Source organism: Oryzias latipes, chromosome 14 (genome assembly GCF_053564925.1).
Source record: "Oryzias latipes strain Hd-rR chromosome 14, Olatipes_Hd-rR_3.1".
NCBI lineage: Eukaryota > Metazoa > Chordata > Actinopteri > Beloniformes > Adrianichthyidae > Oryzias > Oryzias latipes.
Genome location: NC_136250.1, coordinates 7,731,378 through 7,749,284, shown reverse-complemented (window position 1 = coordinate 7,749,284; position 17,907 = coordinate 7,731,378). Strand labels below are relative to the sequence as shown.

Sequence of the window (17,907 nt, the reverse complement as noted above, 5' to 3'; positions counted from 1 at the left end):
CTTCAGTTTCTGCTTGGAATGTCACTCCTCATTCTCTTCCCCAGTATTAGATACAAAAATGATAGCTTTTCTTTTGCATATGGCTTACATTGGCCATTGAGATCTCATGTCAACATTTTAATTGTTTTTCAAGTAATCTGTTTTTTTTTAGCTAATTTCAGTTTTTGTTCCTTAATCTGGAGTCCCGTTTTTCTGTTTAAAGAAAAGAAAATCTAAATGGGGATTGATGACCCATGATGTTCCTAGCTTTTAGTTTGGCAAAATTTGATTACTTCGTTTGCTGCCTAACAATCATTACTTTAAAATCTCACATCTCCTCTACTGCTGTATTTTTAATGTCATTAACACTTTTTTTTTTTTGAACTAGTCCAGGGGTTGGCAACCTTTACCACTCAAAGAGCAATTTGAATCTGTTTCCCACAGAAATTCAGACACAACACCCTTCTGAAAACCCGGTGTTTCCAGTGAATGGCATAGTTTCACTGGTTTTTAAAGTTCGGGAAGAGACGTTCATTTTTTTTGGATCGTCTGTAATTTAATGGGTTACGATGAGAACTATTCCCCGAGAGGCCACAAAACTAACAAATACGTCATAATTAATCAGCAGTTAATCCACTTTTTTCTCATCTGGATCAGGATGTTTTTGGGCAAAGCTGCGTGTTTATTCTGGGATGTCTCGCCACATTTGAGACTTTGTTGTTTGCTAATTCCTCATTACATATTGACGATACTGGTAAAGTTGTTAAAAGCAAACAAATCTGCTCAGTTGCCATTAAACGTACTGTTGTCTTCAGGAACTTCAGTTTTCTCAAAATCCTCAATCGTTGTCCCACCTGGGTCGGAACATTGTTGGAATTACACGCCGTGTCGTGGCGGTGACACAGGTCGACAGTCACATAGAACTTTACTTAAAGAATGTCTACATTTAGATGTTTTTTATTTTTTAAACCTAATACTCAGCCCGTTAGTTTTTTGTTTTGTTTATAATTATTTTTAAGAACCTTTCCTGTTTACTGCTTGCCAAACCTAGTCGTCATCACAGAGGAGCCGCTCCAGGGACGAGCAGCTCCTGGTTCAGAGCTGCTCACAAAAATAAAACAGCTGGAAGACAGACGACCTGGAGAGGTTCTGCATGATGAGGCTTTTATTTGCTCCTCATTCAACCTCATTCAACATGTACTGTGTTTTTTGAAGAACTTTCTCTGTTCCGCGTTCACACCTGCATACACGTGTGTTGCTGCTCTCTTCCTTCAGCTCGCTCGCACATCCCGACGGCGTTAAAGGCACCACAACCATCTACAAAACCACAGAAAGCACATGAATGAAAGGTTGCCATCCCCTGATCTAGTCTTTTGAACATTAACTTTATGGATTCTTTTGGAATCATCAGATGCAAAATGATGTTGGAAATCTGTCAAGATAGATCCATCCGTGCATTTTCTTAACCCACTTTATCCCTTTCGAGGTCATGGGACTGCCAGGGACTAACTTGGCAACTGTTGGGCAAAGACAGGTTACATCCTGAATAGGTTTTAGTTTGTAGAATTGTAGAAGAACTTTTGGAAATATCATTAAAAAAAGCACATTAAAGTTAGGGTATAGAAGTACAATAACGTATAAGTAGTTGGAACATACTGTATATGTCTGTAGGGCAACATGTGAGTTGAGCTTTATTCAAGTGACCTTGGCTCTGAGGTAAAAGCTTATGATTAATGGAGTAGTGACTGTATGTGAGAACTGGACTGGGTGAGTGTGACGTCACCTGACTTACTTCCACTTCCAACCAAATCAAGTCAATTTTCAGTCAGCATTTTTATTTTTCACCGTACAGACGTCGCCATGTTGGAACCAGAAATCGTCAGTAAGCAGTGATTGTTCCAAGTTGGTCTGAGTCAACATTACTATGGCAACCACTCTCTCCAATCATGAGTGAGCTTGTTAAAAGGCCACACCCCTCTTAATTTTAAGCTTGCTCTGGAGAATCTGTCAATCAAATGCTTTGAACATTCAGTGAGAGACCACATACTTTTATTAAGGCATTTGATAGGCCAGTTTATAACTCAAATAACTTGCACCAGAGAAAAAATAAAAAAAATGTAACAGAGCAAGAATGGTTATTCTGACCAATATCAAATATAATTACTTGGTACTTCCTGTTTGGAACGCAAGGTGGGAGGGGTCACTTGATCCAGTTCTCATAGATAGACAATAGTTGGGCCACATGTTGATCATTAAAAGTCCTTTGCAGCACCGCTTCCTGTCTAGCTGTTTGACAGGAAATGCTTAGAATCCAGATTGGAAGGTATTGTTGTGACTTTCTGAAGGCTTGGGTTAAAAAAAATCATTTGCCTCAAAATCAAATCAATCTTTACTTATAACATGCTTTATCAGTTTATCAAATCCATTATTCCCTTCACTTAAACGTAACTGCTTACAGTAAATTTTAATCAGGATTCCTAGTTTTAGTCACTAGTAATGGTTGTAATTCCATCTCTGAATCCTAAATCACTTGTGAATAGAAATCTGATGCCTCAGTTTTTGTTTTTTGTTGTTGGTCTTTTGGCAGTTATACCTAAAACTTTGTCATTTGTAAGTATAGCTCAGTTTTATAAATTAAATGTAAGGGAAGGATAACTGGGCATCAATTCCCACTAAGAAATGATTTCTTTTCCTCATGTTTTTAAGCTGTAATGTATTTTATTTAAAACTCTGCTTCAAGATAATGTACAGAGAAAGTGAGTACTGGTATATTGTTTTGTAGTTAATGTGTTTTAACTGAACAATGTTGAGTTATGTAAAAGGTTCGACTTATCTGAGGTTTTGCTCTCTGTTGAGACTGCTTATTGCAGAGACACACATGAATAACAACACAATTTGCTTGAAAAACTTCCCATCAACCCCTCTGACCAGTCCCTTGCCTTTTGGCCCCCTCTTGGCATTCTGGGTAATGTTGTCATAGCACTTTATGTCACTGTTTTGTTTCACTTAATGTGCCCTAAAATCCGGCGCTCCTTGTCTAGAACACAAAATGAAAGTTGGATTGATGATCTGTTTATTGACATTGGGCCTAATCTGAACAACACTGCAGTCAAATCCTATATGTCCTCTATACGTTCAATGGAAAGTCATTATCCTTTAATAGCTGACACCTTTAATGATTCATCTCTGGAGAAGAACTGGACTCCAGTATTTTTCTGTTGTTTGAGACTCTGAGATAAATCGACGATTCACATTTGCTTCATTAAAAAAAATCTCTGAATCCATGAGATTTTGCTTTTCATTTTTTTGTTCAGTCTCAGGAAAACCCTTAGTTTTAGATGGACATCATTTAAGCAGAAATCAATGGCATCTGTTCTTCAAAAGGCTGCTGTTAAGATTAAATTAGTGAGGATTTTGTTTCAAATGTGTTTTTCAGTCTAAACTGGATATGAAGTTCTCATGAGTGCAAGGCTATTTTTGTTTAGTTTGCATTTCGGGGAGATAAGGGATTCAGCTGGCACGTTAGTGCCTGCAGATGGCTGTTCACGTTGGTGTTTCGGTGTCGTACTGTGATGTCATTGATGGCTGCAGTTGGCAGCCGTGGTGCTGCCTTTTTTTTTCTTTCCCGTTCACACCACCAACCCTGCACACCAATATCCCAACGGAAGAATCTGAAGTTGTCAGCTGCTTCAGCGGAAACCTTCGCGTGTGTGTAAACTCCCTCTTTTAGATCTTTACAGGTACATGGACTGGCTCAAACTAGATGAGAATCCAGGCTGCGCATGGGCACATGTTTTCTCTATCATGGCTGCAGACCATCATGGCTGGGTGAAGCATCATTAAGCTGAGCTAATCATTTGCTCGATGTCCCAGATTCGGTGTTTGCTGGTGCTTGTGACGTGTGGGCTGTAGGCTCAGTATCCCTGAACCAAGCGCTTTAGCTTGTGTTTTTACGAAGGAAATTAAACTTGCCACCTTGCTGCTTGATCTCAGCCTAGTTTTACAACGAACTGAAACTGCACATCATGTTCACAGGATGTAAATATCAGGAGTGTGTACACGTCAAAGCCAACATTTAAATAAACAGCCGGGAAAAGACCACGACTTGTTTGAATAGTTGATGAACACAAACACATTCTGTCACTGTTCATTATCTGCGCCTCATTTTCATTTCTTTTCAACAGAGGAAGGTTTTCTGCTACAGATATATACGTATTATCCTAAACTGTTACTGTTTTAGTTTATTTGCACATTTTTAACTGATATTTGGGCCGCAGTTCTCATAAAACCACCAACATGTTAATTTAGCTGTTAAAGTCATTATGTGATTAACCGTAAGCCATTATCTTTATTTAAAAATAATAATGAAACTTAACAACCTTAATAGATGATTGAACAGATTTCTGAAAAGAAATTGAATTATTTCAAAACTGAAAAAAATTGGGGTTGACTCTCAAAACTTGAAATGGTTTTGTGTTAAAGTAAAACAAAAAAATTACATTTAACTGTATGAAAGACCTTCTGACAAAATTCCAGCCGTCGTTTGACTCTGGAGAGACACTTTAAACATTCACGAAACATGCCATAGGTCTGAATGAATTCTGAGTCCAAAGTTTGACGTAAACATGTGACTGAGTGGGATAAAGTGCAAACAGGCTGACGGGGGAAAAAAGAAAAGGAATAAATAAACACAGAGGACTTAGACGTGCAGGACTGCATTGAAACGATGCATTTATCCTGGCAGGAACATAAAGAACAAAGTGAAAATCGACAACACAGTTGCTGTTACTCACAAAGAAGTTTGATGAGTTGATGAGTTAATGATGCATTAACGCTGCATCTCTGCCTTTTAACAATTTAATGTAGTTGAACAAACTGGGTTTGGTTCTTCCTCCATACTTGATGTTTTCAAAGTGGTGTAAACAAAGTGTAGATGTCCAAATGGTCCATGGATGCGTTTGAACTTTACTTTCTCTTTGTTGACAAAAGCAAATGAGACGAAAAACTCGTGCTTGATGAGCTTTATTAAACCTTTAATAGGATGCAGGTTCCTCTGACTTTGCCTTCAAGCCTCTTAGAAGTCTAACGGTTTCACAATGCAAACAGTCTGCAACAAAAGATGCGATGACGATGGATGAGGTTTTGCTTTTGCGCACATCAACAGTGTCCAAGGTTCACAGTGATTAGTAACTGGCAGGCTGTGGTGAAAATCACAAGAATCCGATGCGGGCTGTTGTGTAGGATTCTGCTCTTTTCGCAGCATTTCTTGTTCTCACCAGCCACCGTCATGATCATTTTTAGGCCACTGACTCATTTGGCACATCAGAGATGATTCTGTTGAAGTGACTGTTGGATTTTGCAGAACTGCTGTCATAGTGAAAGTGTAAGAAGTGGGGAATGCAGTACATGGTGGTGATCTGCATGTGATTGGCTGAAGGCTGTTTATCACTTGAGCTCTCTTTCTTCAATTAAGCGTGCTTCATGAAAACTGACCTCACACAGGCAAGAAAACTTCCTAGTTTAGATAAAAACAGGAATAATTGGATGTGGTACCAAACAAACACATTAAAAAAGGACTTTTTCCCCTCTTATCTTAAGGTGTGCTCTGAAACACTAATTGCATCTCCTTCCCTCTGGTGAAAAATCAATCCTTACTTGTTTTCCATGGTAAATTAATTATGATTCCATCCGCAGCTCGACCAAAATGAATCTTCTGGGGGGGGGGCAGAGTAGCGGGTGGCTTAGATGGAGCCCGAGTGCCACAATGTGGGTGATGTGAAGTGTGTTGTTGTTCTGAAAGGGCTGTGTTGACAGTCACGGTGCAGTGAAGTACAACTGCAAACTTAAGCTTGTGAGGCTTACTGTAGAATCAACAGGTGGTGAGTGTCATTATACATACTGCCCTGCCTAATCCTCTTCAAACCCTCTTAGCTGCCTAATTTGTCTCCCTCATCCTTTTCCCTCTTCCTCCTCCTTCCTTTACAGGTCAGCACAACTACTTGTGTGCAGGGAGAAATGATTGCATCATTGATAAGATCCGCAGGAAGAACTGCCCCGCGTGCCGCTTCAGGAAATGTCTTCAAGCTGGAATGAACTTGGAAGGTAAACACCTTGACGTTTGGTGGAATTGGATCTGCGAAATATTAAAGAGAAATGTTTTTTGTGCTTCAAAACATAACAGACCTGAGATTAGAGCAAAACAAATCTGTAATTATTGTTTGAGAAATACATTCATTGACCGATTTGTAGCGACTCTTTCCCACTAATTTTGCATTTTTTGAAAAGGCAACACATTCTTCACACACTTCACTTATTAGAAATCATTTTTGAATTTGCTGTCCCTTTAAAACATCACAGGGTTTGTACAATATAGCTTCTATAAATCAAAGTTTTGCCCCCCAGGTCAAGGGAAGGGGGCATTTGTGTATGTTTTTAACATGGAAGATGGGAACAAAATAGAAGTACAAAAACTGAACAATTCTCAGGTCAGGAGGAAGGAGATCTCCCTGGAATCAGAAAGAAGACATCACAACTTCTTAAAAGCTTTGAGATAATTGTCACACTATTGAAGGCTGCTACTCTTTTGGCCTTTAATATAATATTTAAAGAGAAGGAAAAAAGGCAAAGGTGCTCTTTTCATTCAACATGAAGTAGAATTACATGCACAGAAGGTGAGGCGGGAAGACAGGAAGTGGGATTTGATGGACGTCAGAGTGTCATCAGACAGCCTTCAACCTGAAAGCCTTATAGTTGCCATAGAAACACCGGGAAAGGAAATTAAAAAGAGTAGAGTGTGGGAAAAGCATCATCTTCTCTGGTAGGCTCTCAGCATATAATATAAGTTCTATTTTAAGTTTGGAAAATGACAAAATGATGCCCAAATAATGTGGATGGAGTCACTGTGTTGATTAAAAGAAAAGAAGAAAGGAGTTTAAAGATTTCATGGAAATCTCGTATCACCGGTCTCACTAGTATTTGAAAGGTTAATAAAACCTAAACCTAGAATTCATTTAAGAGAACTTAAAGATTTTCAAGAAATGTCCCTAAAACTCATTTGAAAATAATAAAAAAGAGCAGGGCCCTGAGTCTACAAACGCTTTTCAAACAACATTTTTAAAGACCCACTCCAATGAAAATGCGGTTTGTCTCATGTTTATGTGGCATTTTTCTGATAATAGAGGACATTTATAAAGAAAAAAATGCATTTTTGAGAATTTCTTTACTCAAATCGTTATTACTCTGGACGAAAAACTGCTGTCTGAAGTAGAGCTTATTTGCGACGTAGAAAGTACGCTGGGTGGGGCGGGGCGGGGCGGGGCTGGGCGGGGCGGGGCTCAAGCTTTCTGCTCTGCTCCATTCTGATGCATCCGCTGAATTCCTCGTCTGAGCTGGCATCTGGCTCAAAACTGTATGGCTGGGTAGCTCCAGTATTGCTCTCCATTTTTTTTTTGCACCAGGTTGGGGGTGTGTTGGGCCTTAAACTAGGGTTAGAGCATGTAAACAAAGAGCTCTCAGCAACAGGGAGGGAAAGAGGGGGGCATGGTCGTTCTGCGCCAACGTCCTGCCCACAACTCTGAGGCAAATTTCTAATGAACTACTGCTGCTCTGCAAAAACAATGTTTTAGAAAACGACAGATTTTTCAGTGTTAGCTGAAAATGGCATAATCATATCCCAAAAACCCTTGGTAAATGGTTTTAAAATGGCTCAAATGATGATAGGAATGGGTCTTTGAACCTCCCCCTTGAATGCATTTAGCAGTTCAATGCAAGCCGCTGCAGCCTGTTGGACCTTACACCAATTCAGATGGACATGTCGACTGATTTGCTTTTTGTTGCTTTCCGTCTGGTCGCTTTAAATCTGGTGTCCAGCGAGGAAAAACAAGAAGCTGATCAAGATGAAGCGGCCTTCAGGCTCATCCGAGCCCGTCAACAACAACAACAACCTGCCTGTCCCGATCATACCCAGGAGCATGCCTCAGCTCGTGCCCACCATGCTGTCTGTGCTCAAGGCCATCGAACCAGAGGTCATCTTCTCGGGCTACGATAGCACGCTGCCGGACACCTCCTCCCGACTCATGAGCACTCTGAACAGGCTTGGAGGGCAGCAGGTCATCTCTGCAGTCAAGTGGGCCAAGTCACTGCCAGGTAATCAGAACTTCTTCGCCTAAGGCTCCTTTTATGGGTCTGCTGCAGGTGACCAGTAGTTGACGTCTGTAAGGATTCATGGGAATTTCTGAAAAAATAGTGCTCGCTTCTTTGAAAGGAAGTAGACTGTAACCTCAACACTTGTACTTATTAGTCACATTTTGAACACATTTAAATAAATGTTTGAATGAGCAGTTTCCATCTTAGATATGCTGAGAAGCCGAAATGACCACATGGTGTGTTATCATCGCCTAGTAGAGACAGAGCATCACAAAAGTACATTGTTCTAAAAAGGCCTTAATAGTGGTTTATCTCCCTGTAAATGCTCTAAAATAGAAAGAAGAGACAACAAATGTTATCTCGAAAAATGGATTTATATACATTTTTTTTCTCTATTTTGTGGATCCTACAGTAAAACTTTTCAATCTGTATGTAATCCTGTTGTTCTGTGCATAAATAGCTTACTATAGAACTTGTGCTTTGGCTCAAATCTGCATAGTAAAAGTCTTGGTCATGTTAGGAATAAGAGGACTGCTGAGAAGAATGAAACCAGGAAAGCAGATTTTCAAAAAGATGCATGGATCAGTGATTAGAGCCAATCCTTAAACTGGAATCTACTTTTAAAACACCGTTAAACGTTAACTCCTCTAAATATGAAGGAGCCCCCCCCTCAAAAAGCCCCCAAAAAACGCTGGTTTACTGACTATCAACTCCTACTTCAAAAAGCCAGAGCTGGAAAACGGGAGGAACCACCTTTGGGTCATGAGAAAAAGAGGCACATGACCCGGTAATCTCTTAAAGCATTTGCTTGCAGATTTATTAGAATATTTCTGAGGGAAAGTTTTGCTGTGAGGCTAAACCTCCAGCTCTTTTTCAAACTGTTTTCAAACATGTGACTGTATGAGGGAGACCAAAAAAACAAAAATCCATTTTTCTATTCCTGTAACATCCCACATTTATGTAGAACTAGGCAGATTTGTGTTGATCTTGTCTAAAAATAGGAATCACTTCCTTTTTTAGATTTGTTAGCTAAAAATAGATAAGAAAAATATCCTTTTATCATGTAATGTTTATTCTTTTAGTCTGTTACTCATGGGATTCCTCCCTCCACCTCAGGCTTTCGTAACCTGCACATTGATGACCAGATGACGCTGCTGCAGTGCTCCTGGCTCTTCCTCATGTCCTTCAGTCTTGGTTGGAGATCCTATGAGCAGTGTAACGGCAGCATGCTCTGCTTCGCCCCCGATCTCGTCATCAACACGTGAGTAGAGAACCCACACGTTGCTCAACGGTCTTCGTTTTACGACGTAGATACGACACGTCTGTGTTTTCTCCCTCCTGGGCGTCTGTTGGTTTCTCTTGATCCCAACTGCCTGAGTCTGACTCACAAGATGCTGGGAGTCAGTCATAAAGTTGATAAGTTGAGCAAAAGTATAGAAACTTAGGACTTAAGACGTGATCTTATATCTGAGGATGTGGTCAGGGGAGATTTCATCAAGCAGCAGCGTGCATTATATATTTTTTTGGCATGGGGGAAGCCCCTGGCCTTATATCAGTGTTTTAAATGGTTGGTAGTCAGGGCTGATATCAGTAACATTTTTGTCTTTGAAGCTCCCTATCAGACTCCATCCAGTTAGATTCCAAAACTTTAAAGGGTTAGTATGGAGCAGCATAGAATTACGGTAGCTTGGTATCTGTGACAAACAGGTTTGTGCTCTTTTTTCCTTCAGTTTCAGTCTGAGGAGAAATCTTCTCACTGAGGATCCAGCGTGGCACTGGATGTACATTTATAGGATGTTTACTGCTTTGTTTACCTTCTAGAGCAGAAAGTAAACAGTCTGTGGAGGCATCTTACAAAGTCAAATCCCATCATGCTCTATTACAACCTCCTAGAAGTATTTTAAGCATCAATTTTTTGGGCTTAATCCAAACATTTAAATGGGACTGCAGGCTCTTGGAACTGTCAGAAGGATTGTAAAAGCCTTAAGGTTAAGCACCGTTTACCCCCTCAAACGGTGGAAAAAGCTGGATGATGGGGGGACTTCTGCTGAGAACGCCACACATACCTCCTAGCGAAGCGTTAATGGGAATGTGGTACCAGGAGGAGGCCCCACAGCGGACTCAGCCTGGGAGAACCCTGGAATCTCCATGAGGCCGGAAGAAGTGACTGTAGCTCATTCCATCTGAGCTGTGCTTTCACATACAGTTAAAGTCTGTCCTCTGAAGGCCTGGTTTTGTGGAGAAATGCTCTCCTGAGACCTCTTGTGCTTTTCTTTGGGAAAACCTGTTCTGAGAGGAGAGGGGGAAGAGCAGACCTGACGGGTTGTAAGCAGCACAGCAGACGTTCTGCTCCGTTTCACCCTGCAGGATGTGGGCGTGTGCCTAAACACAGATGGTTACTCTCCTATCGTCTGTGAGGTTGCAGTGTGGCCCTCTGAAGTGATCAGAGAAATGATGCTTTTTTATGAATTGTTGTGTGAACCTGCTAAAGCTGAAGGCATTGTCTCTCCACACCAGAGATCGCATGCAGCTGCCCTTCATGACCGACCAGTGCGACCAGATGCTGAAAATCTGCAAGGAGTTTGTCAGACTGCAGGTGTCCTACGATGAGTACCTGTGCATGAAGGTTCTTCTCCTGCTGAGTACAGGTAATTCCACTTTGATTCTTCCAAAAGCAGAACAAAGTTTCCACTTTATGTACGTGTGTGTGTGTGTTTTATTGCTTCCTTATCTTTTATTCAACAGATTGAAACATCCTGAAATATTAAAAACAGTATTTTAATATGAGCTCTAGTATCTGGGGAGATGCTTTTATCTCTGTTAGATGGAAATTAGTTTTCATTTAGATTCTGTCCTTTAGCAGTAATGTTTCCCTCTACACTTTTAAAACGATGCTTCCTTTGAGGATTTAGAGATTCTTCATTTTCATAAAATGAGTTTCTATTTTATATAAAAGCCACAGAGAAACAGAAACACATGACTATTTATTATAGGTACCCCTACGTGTAGTTTACACAGTTTCCTTCCACTCAACTCTGAAATCTAAGAAAATTTTACCTTTTAATGCAACTTTATTAAAAAAAAATCATCAATTTGGTTGATTCCGAAATGACTTTTTTTGGGAGCAAATTAATCCCAAGATTGCTTTTATGTTGTATTACAAAGCATCTCATTACTTTCTGTCAGATATAAAAATAAATTGAAATGTCAGACTAAGACTTCCTCCCTTTTAAAAAGAGGAGGTCAGATCCAAGTTAATTTAAAACAATTTTGTTTCCTGCTTTTCCTCAGGGGCTGAATTATGACTGATTGCTTTAAAATGAGACAACAAAATTAAATTTTAAGAGACTCTTTTCACGGTTGTGAACATTTTTGGCAGAAGGAACATTTGTATCCTGAATTAATGCTTAGAATTGAGAGGCTTGGAGATGGAATCAGAGAGGGGGGGCTAACTCAGGGGGTCGGATGTCAAAATATTATAGGACATGTCAAAAACTGTATGATGGTTAAATTTCCTGTTCCTCATGTTTAGTTTGATTTGATCAGGAGAAGAGATTGTTTTTTTATTTTATTTTGTAGTAAATCGTAGTGATTTGGTGGTATAAAGACCCACTCTGGTCATCTTTGGATCTATTTTAAAAGCGTTCTCAGTGTCTTTTAATCCTGCACTTTTTAGCCCAATAAAAGAAAAAAGCCTGTAGCGTTTTTTTCCGACTTAGTTTCTGCAGAGCGGCAGTAGAAATTCACCTCTGAGTTGTGGGCGGGGCCTTTGGGGCAAAGGAAGCCCACCCCCCCTTCCCCCTCCCCATTGCTGAGAGCTCTTTGTTTACACTCTCCCACTAGCCCCTGACACCCCCAACATTAGCAATGCAACAAAAATGGCGAGAAAAAAACTGACATCAACCAAAAAGGACGGGACCGAAGCGCCACGCAAATGAAGGCCATCCAACAAACCAAGACTACAGTTAACAGACACACAACATGTCACATCCATTTGACAAATATGCAACAAAATACTTACATACAGGAACACATGTTCACTAAGAAACATGTGAATGTAGCTAGTTTTAATGGTTTGTTCCTGAGCGGTTTCCATTTGCTGCTTAGAAATAGAAAATGTCCTCTGGTTTCATTTAATTGGTGCTTATTGTGACGGTCTGAACTGAAAGAGCTGTTTTGCTGGCATCAGAACCCTAGATGACAGATTACTCCCAAAAAAAACAACCCAAAAAAGTCTGTTGTGTCCTTCCTCCCATGCACACACATTTCTGCAAGGCCTCCCTTTCATCTGATTATGTAAACCTGGCATGATGTCATGCTCCTGGTGGCCGCGCATAATCTCTGCAAGTGACTTTGAGCTCCGGGCCGCTCGCAGCCCGACCAGGAGCCCATGTGTCGACCTGGGCGCTGTGAAAACTGCACAGTGGTGGATTTTGAACCGGCTTAACAGAGCACAAATGTCTGCAAAACAGTCCTGCGTTTGTCTTAAGCGTGCGCAGATATTTGCTGCTCCTTGTGGGTTTGCGTCCAGACCACAGAAACTCAAGCCGCTCCTCGGCCGCGGATGATCCTGGCGGTTTATTTTCCACTGCCTGCAGCGATCCGGTCATGTGTGCTCCTGTGTGTTTATCTAGCGTCCACGAAGTCTCCCTGTTGTGGTCGGAGGAGTTATATCTTAAATGAAGTTTTAATAATGTCATTTACCGATTACTTTCAGCAAAAACATAAATGCACAAGAGAAATGGCCCCATTAATGCTGACTTCTGCGTTTGCAGCCCTCCAGATGGCAGAGAAGATTTTGTTCTGTGGGGAATTAAATGCACAAAGAATAGTCTGATGTTTTCAAATGTTTTTTAAATTACGAACGCCCTTCTTAAGCGGAGCACGATAAACTTATTTCTGCAGATTGTTATCTTGCAGGTGATCAAACAAAGGTCTTTTTATGCTTTTTAGCTTTAGAAACTTTAGGAAAAAAGGAACTAGTTTGTTTAAAACAAGTGGATTATAGATAGAAAAGCAAATTTACGTTACTCAATAAACTCCAAGCAAACAAGAGTTTGCACTTTGCCCCTGTGGTCCGTTTGGTAAAGCATAAATTACCTTATTTGAAAAATCCATCTCTTTTTTTATTATTTCCTATCAGTTTGAGTGACATTTGGAAACCTTTGCTGTTGCTCACATGTGATGACATCACTGATGGGTTGTTTCTCTCTCTGCAGTGCCGAAGGACGGCCTGAAGAGCCAGGCGGTCTTCGACGAGATCCGGATGGTCTACATCAAGGAGCTGGGAAAAGCCATTGTTAAGAGGGAGGAGAACGCCAGTCAGAACTGGCAACGCTTCTACCAGCTAACTAAGCTACTGGATTCCATGCAGGAGGTCAGAGCGGCCCACACCTTCACCAAACCCACAGATCTTCTCGTGTCCTATGGGCAGTTTTCTTTTGAGTATAAATAGATCGAATTCATTTTTAACCATTATTTTAAATGAACCCCAACCCCCTTTTTTGACAAATATTAGTCTGTAATCTCATGGATAGTTATTAGATGACCACAGAAATAAAACATTATCTTGTCATTTTTAATATTTCTAAGCATCTTCTGTCGGCTGTGTTTCTTAGCCCCGCCCCTCTTGACCTTTCGGCTCAGTGTTGACGTTATCTTAATGAAATAATCAAAGTCTCCCAAACAGTTTACAGTGTGGAAGCGTTCCCATGCTGCATTCACACGTCTTCCTTTCTGAAGATCCTCCTTCTGTCAGGAAAACAGCATGTTCCCGTTCTTAATTCCACTTTTACTGAGACTTCTTAGATTCAATATTACTCCATTAATTATGACTAGAAGTTTAGATGTTCTTGTTTTTATTCAAATATTGATGCCTTTTTTTCTTTTTCATTGGTTGCGTTTTAAAAGAAACTAAATGTTAATCGATATCAAATTGGTCTTTACTTAGAAAATCCATATCAATTCATCGAATCTCCTATTTTTATTCCCTTTAAAGACAAACTCGAATGAAAGTCAGGTTTTTAAGACGTTTTTCTGATGATGGATGAGCTCAGAATTGTATTTCTGAGCATTTATTTATTCAATGCATTGTGAATCAGGAGCAAGCGTGAACCAGATCACATGTGTGACGCAGAAAACACACTAGCTCACTATAAGAAGATGTTGATTTGGGGGAAAAAATGTCTGAATTATAATGAAATGACCACTGAGAGCGCTTTAAAAATAGATCTAAAGATGACTGGAGTGGGACTCTAAAATATCTTATTGGTGTTTTATTTTCCATTGTATGTCAGCAGTAAAGACCTTTTATGACTAACATCCCTAAAAAGCCGACAGAAGAAATCGAATATTTCAAATGTGGTCTGTTTGTTTGTGTCTTGCAGATGGTTGAGGGTCTTCTGCAGATCTGCTTCTACACCTTCGTGAATAAAACCCTCAGTGTGGAATTCCCAGACATGCTGGCGGAGATCATCACCAGCCAGATACCAAAATTCAAGGACGGCGGCGTGAAAGCTCTGCTGTTTCACCAGAAGGGACTGCCTTAAACTGTGAAGCAATGCCTTAAGCCCGCCCCCGCCCCGCCCACGCACCTCCCTGGGGTCCCGCCCCCTTACCCCCTCCCCCTGTTGGCTGACCCTGCCTCCCTCCACGCTCTGGTCCAGCTCTCTGGGCTCCTGTCGGAAGTCTCCGGATCTCCAGGCCTGTAGCTCGTCCTCTCAGCTAGCCAAGAAAAAAAAGGAAAACGGGCTGAAGGTCTTTTTGAATATTTTCTTTTTTCAGCGCTTCAATCATATATTTGGTGTTTTCTTTTCGTCTGTCGGCCTCCTCCTCTCCCCGCCTCCAGAGTTTAGCCTGTTTGCACGGAGAAACCGCTTTCCCTCCCACAAGCTCAACGCTCCCACTTTACCGATCTCGAGGCTCATCAAGCTGAGTGGTGGTGGCCCCCACCTGCGCAGCCTCACCTGCGCAGCCAGACCGAGTCTTCACCTGCGCAGCCAGACCGAGTCTTCACCTGCGCTGGGGTTCCAGGAGACTAAAAAGTGCAGCGGTGATGTGAAGGAATGAAAGAGCTGAACGTTTTTTGCTTTTGGACTCGGACGGTAGAAGTGTTCAAACCGGCTTCATTTGGAATATTCTGTATTTATTCATCGTAAGCAGACGGCCACACGCTCAGCCAACTGTTTACAGGATGCATCTGAGGGAAAACCAGTGCCTTTAGTTCTGCAGCTAGCCGACTCTCTTCTGCACAAGTCCCATGTTTAGTTTTCCCTGACGCTGACATTTCGGTGTTGTGTGTGTAAGGATGACGGCCTTTTGAGTGGAGAAGAAAGTTCAGCAAAATCACAAGTCGACTCAGCGAGGTGTGCGATTCTGCTCCCTTTAAGTGGGAGGTTGCCACCAGATTCATGTGAAAGAACATAATTCTGCTTTGTTGGGGTAAATTGAGGGTCAGCTGACTTAAATATTGGGATTTGGTCGATTAAATAACTCTAAATAAACAAAGGTAAAATATTGTACAGCTGAAATGAATGGAGTCAGACGTGAAATGTGATTTTGTTTTGTTTTTTTCTGAGTGAAGACACTCCCTGTTCCCTCCTCAGGAAGCTCTGCAGACCAGAGCTGTTCAGCCAAACCGGTCCAGCAGTGAAAACCCAGTTTAACCCCGTACGTAACCCCGTCATGCCCCGCCGAGAAGGAAGAGGAATTTTGAACATGAAAGCGCCCTTTAATTAGCTGCATTTACTTATGAGGTACCTGAAAAGGTAGCATGTCCAGGCTGTCTTAGTTCATCTAAGATGCATGTGAGGTTGGACTAGTGTCCAGTCCAAATGACTCAAGAATCAAAGCTCAGGTCAGGAGTGATTACCTCGACTACAAGTGTCTCATTAGTGCCAAATAAGGCAGGTGTTTACTTTATTTTCCCTTATCCCCCTGGAAATATTTAGGAGTTGCAATTTGGCTTTAATGTCTTTTTTTTTCCTCCGAACGTCTCAGATCCAATAATAATCTTTCATTCTGCTGAGGTTTGGCAGCATTTTGTATATTTGTAATGTGAATAAACGCTCACACCAGCTTATGCCATGGCCAAAACGGCACGTGTCAGCCGTTCAGCCCCTCCCTTCCCGCCGCTTCTGAGGTCTTCAGAAAAAATACAAAAATAAGCCGCTGTATTGATTTTTTTAGCTCTTTGCTCTGCAGCACTTATTACTCTTGACAGCCATTTGACAAACCAGGTAGCAGGTTGCCATAGAGACCGGACATCATTTGTATTTTACTTGGAGCTAACAGCACAGCGAACTCTAAATGCATCAAGCTGCCATTCAATTAAGAGCCATGGTTTTTTCTTAAATCCGCCAATCGTGCTGAAGGGTCGTGACTCACTGCAAGGCCTTTTTGGGCTGACTTGACCCTGACGCTGCTCTTTCATTTTTCCAGAGAAAGTTGAGCTAAGACCTAGTTTTGGTGACTCCCACCCAGTATTACATGTTCTCTCCAAGCGGCGGTGCTTCAGAAAACCAGCTTTAAATGTGTAGATGTACCCGTGTCCCGGCTCATTTCCACATGGCTGATGGTGTACATAGCATATCCTGTGCAATGCAAGCAGTGTATTACAAAAGAACAGCAACATATTTTTACATGAATCTATGTATACTCGGCTTTTTCTCTTCATGTTTAACTAAAGGCCTTGTGAAAGGGAGACAGAGAGCCATAGACATTTGAAATAAAAAGGTTTGAAATCAGGAAATAGACTAACTTCAGTGCTTTTGGAAATGACGATGTAAAAAAAACAAAACTATTTTCTGTGATTCTGAATACATCCGCTTTGATATGACTAATCATTTTTGTACATTGAACGAGTCGAGTTTCTTCTTTTTCTTTCTGTTTGTTGTGTTTGATAAAGGTAGACGTGCTGAATACATTAGGAAGTGTTAACCATGTTTGTCTCGTGAAACTTAATGTTAATGCTAAGAGTCAGTACACGAATGCTCACTGTGTTTGTGAGGAGGGAGGGATGGAAGGACTGGAGGAGATGGACGTTTCTTTCTTTTTTTTCTTTCTTTTTTTGCATTATACAAGAGTGACCAAAGCAGATGAGATGAAAATGTTTAAAAAAAAAAAAACAACAAAAAAAATAGTAATCACGCAGTTACATTTTGTATAGCACTTCTGGTATGCTTTCAAATGTGTCTTTTGTAAAAGGTCTTAGCTTTGGATCCCATGTATATTGCTGTCAGGATTTACTGGTCACTTTAAAAAGAATAAAACCGAGAGAAAAAAAGAAGAAAAAAAGCAGAAAATCAACTGAATCTGTGTGAAATAAATCTTATGATGAAATTGCACTACCCTCACATTAGTCTGTTTTGTATCCAATAAATGCAAATATCTTCAAGTTAAGGGGAAATTAAGTTTCTCTATATGTTGATGGCTTTCTCTGACGTCTGTTTACAGTTAAGTAGATGTCATCTAATGTAAGAAAAAAATACAGTCTATAAATGATGAGATTCTTAAAAAACTAGTTTCAATTTACACCTTTTCTGTAGTCTGCGCCGCTCTCTTCACCTGTTTGATTGTCAGCTTCAGTGATCGGTGTGTTCTTCGACATCAGCTGGAGCTTTGTGTTGGACGGTGTTTATCACTGGTTTAAAGCAGAGGTTCAAAAGAAAAACTAACAATTCTTTTTTTTTTTAGTTGAAACATCTTCCACAATAAAGTTTCCTGGTGTTCAACACTGCCCTTCAGTGGTTTCCTTTTTCTGTAACCCTTGTGCTATCCTAGGCA

The 17,907-nt window shown here is 40.8% G+C and overlaps 1 protein-coding gene across 10 annotated transcripts in view; it reads left to right on the top strand.

Annotated features, from left to right (window-relative positions):
- The window catches only part of LOC101170451 (nuclear receptor subfamily 3 group C member 1), a 53,603-nt gene extending 36,135 nt beyond the window's left edge, over positions 1–17,468 (top strand). For 9 of the 10 annotated variants that reach the window (XM_023962106.2, XM_023962104.2, XM_078930305.1 and 6 more), the window contains 6 exons: positions 5,965–6,081; positions 7,849–8,124; positions 9,241–9,385; positions 10,642–10,772; positions 13,344–13,501; positions 14,511–17,468. In XM_023962106.2, coding sequence (XP_023817874.1) covers positions 5,965–6,081; positions 7,849–8,124; positions 9,241–9,385; positions 10,642–10,772; positions 13,344–13,501; positions 14,511–14,672 — 989 coding nt within the window. In that variant the 3' untranslated portion in view covers positions 14,673–17,468. 10 annotated transcript variants of the gene reach the window in all.
- The last annotated feature ends 439 nt before the right edge of the window (positions 17,469–17,907 follow it).